Source organism: Octodon degus, unplaced genomic scaffold (assembly GCF_000260255.1).
Source record: "Octodon degus isolate 3935 unplaced genomic scaffold, OctDeg1.0 scaffold00096, whole genome shotgun sequence".
Taxonomy (NCBI): Eukaryota; Metazoa; Chordata; class Mammalia; order Rodentia; family Octodontidae; genus Octodon; species Octodon degus.
Genome location: NW_004524672.1, coordinates 6,558,724 through 6,560,390, shown reverse-complemented (window position 1 = coordinate 6,560,390; position 1,667 = coordinate 6,558,724). Strand labels below are relative to the sequence as shown.

The window sequence follows — 1,667 nt, the reverse complement described above, 5'->3', positions numbered from 1 at the left end:
TCTCATCTGGGTTTGGCAAGACTGCACCATCTGAGAGGCTAGTGACACGAGGCATCAACGGAAGGTGTGGAAGGCGTGGGGCTTCGGAGCTCCAGCCTCAGTGATGTACGCATCCTTAATTGATGGGGAATGTGGCTGTGGTTATTGCCATGAAATGCTCTGTGGATAAGAGATTTCCACAATGGCACTCTTGCAGTTTACAGACGACCTCACATTTTCAGGAGATGGAGAAAGTTAGAGGAAAAAAACAAAGGATTGTTTTTTTCACAGTAAGAACTAAACGGTTGGGGCCGGAAAGATAGCTTAGTAGAATAAGCGTTTGCCTGGCAAGCACAAGGGCCTGAGTTCAATCCCTGGTTCCACAAAAAAAAAAAAAAAAAACTGTGGACATTGAGGAAAATTGGCACTGATGTTAGATTTGAAAAAGAGAAAGGTGAATATTTTCATAAGACTCTTATAGCATGAAAAATGATACTATTTGCAAAAGTTCACAGAGACAAAATAAATCTTTACTAACTAAATATTCTTTTATTTATTTATTGTTTTTGCTGTACAGGGGATCGAACTGGGAACCTTGTGCTTGCCAGGGAGGAGCTTATGCTGCTGAGCCACATCCCTGGTCTTAATCATTCTAACTAAATGTATTCTCATCCAAAACTTCCCAATAAAATACTACTTACCCTTCAATTGTGTTCGCAGCCGCCGCCGCTGTCTAACGCCAGCGCCGCCTCTCTCTCGCCAAGCTCCAGCCAAAGGAGAAGGGGTAGGGAGGTCCCTGCGCCACGACTCATGCCAAGCCCACTGCCCGGAAATCCACCGGTGGGAAAGCGCCCGGGAAACAACTGGCTACAAAAGCCGCTCGTAAGAGCGCGCCCTCTATTGGAGGGGTGAGGAAACCTCATCGTTACGGGCCTGGGACTGTGGCTCTCCGTGAAATTAGACGTTATCAGCTTCTGATTCGCAAACTTCCTTTCCAGCGTCTGGTTCGAGAAATTGCTCAGGACTTCAAAACAGAGCTGCGTTTCCAGAGCGCAGCTGTCGGTGCTGTGCAGGTTGCAAGCGAGGCCTATCTGGTTGGCCTGTTTGAAGATACCAACTTGTGTGCCATCCACGCCAAATGGGTAACAGTTATGCCAAAAGATATCCAACTAGCACGCCGCATATGTGGAGAACGTGCTTAAGCGTCCACTATGGTGGGAAACATTTCGTTCTCATTTTTTTTTTCCTCTTCTTCCTGTTATTGGTAGTTTTGAATGTTAGGTTTTTTGTTTTGAGTTTTTTCCCCCCGTGGGGTCAAAAGGTACCTAAGTACATGATTGCTAGTGGAAAATAGGGGACAGAAATCAGGTGTTGACAGTTTTTCCATTTTCATTTGCGTGTGAATTTTTATCTTCATGCGGGATGTAAAGCACTAATGCAAGTCAAAATGTTTCGGTGAACACGTTTCGGCACTTTGACTTTATAACAATTATAAATAAAAATCTGTTAAATTTTTCTGGAAAACGCCAGCATTTGGAAAAAAAAAAAAACTAGATTTCTTATTGACAGCAACTAAATGGTGGTTGTAGAATTTTTATCATGCAGTGGATTCCATCCAGTCACTATACTTTTCTAACTGAGTTGTCTTACCTGCTAGTACATGTTTTTAATGTTTTCTGTCTTTCTGT

At 43.4% G+C, this 1,667-nt stretch overlaps 1 protein-coding gene across 1 annotated transcript in view; it reads left to right on the top strand.

Moving 5' to 3' along the window:
- Positions 1 to 1,318, top strand: part of LOC101560363 (histone H3.3-like) — a 110,843-nt gene extending 109,525 nt beyond the window's left edge. The window contains exon 4 of the mRNA XM_012516230.2: positions 798 to 1,318. Within this exon, the coding sequence (XP_012371684.1) occupies positions 798 to 1,181 (384 nt within the window). The 3' untranslated portion in view covers positions 1,182 to 1,318. The remainder of the gene's footprint in view (positions 1 to 797) is intronic.
- Positions 1,319 to 1,667: the final 349 nt, after the last annotated feature.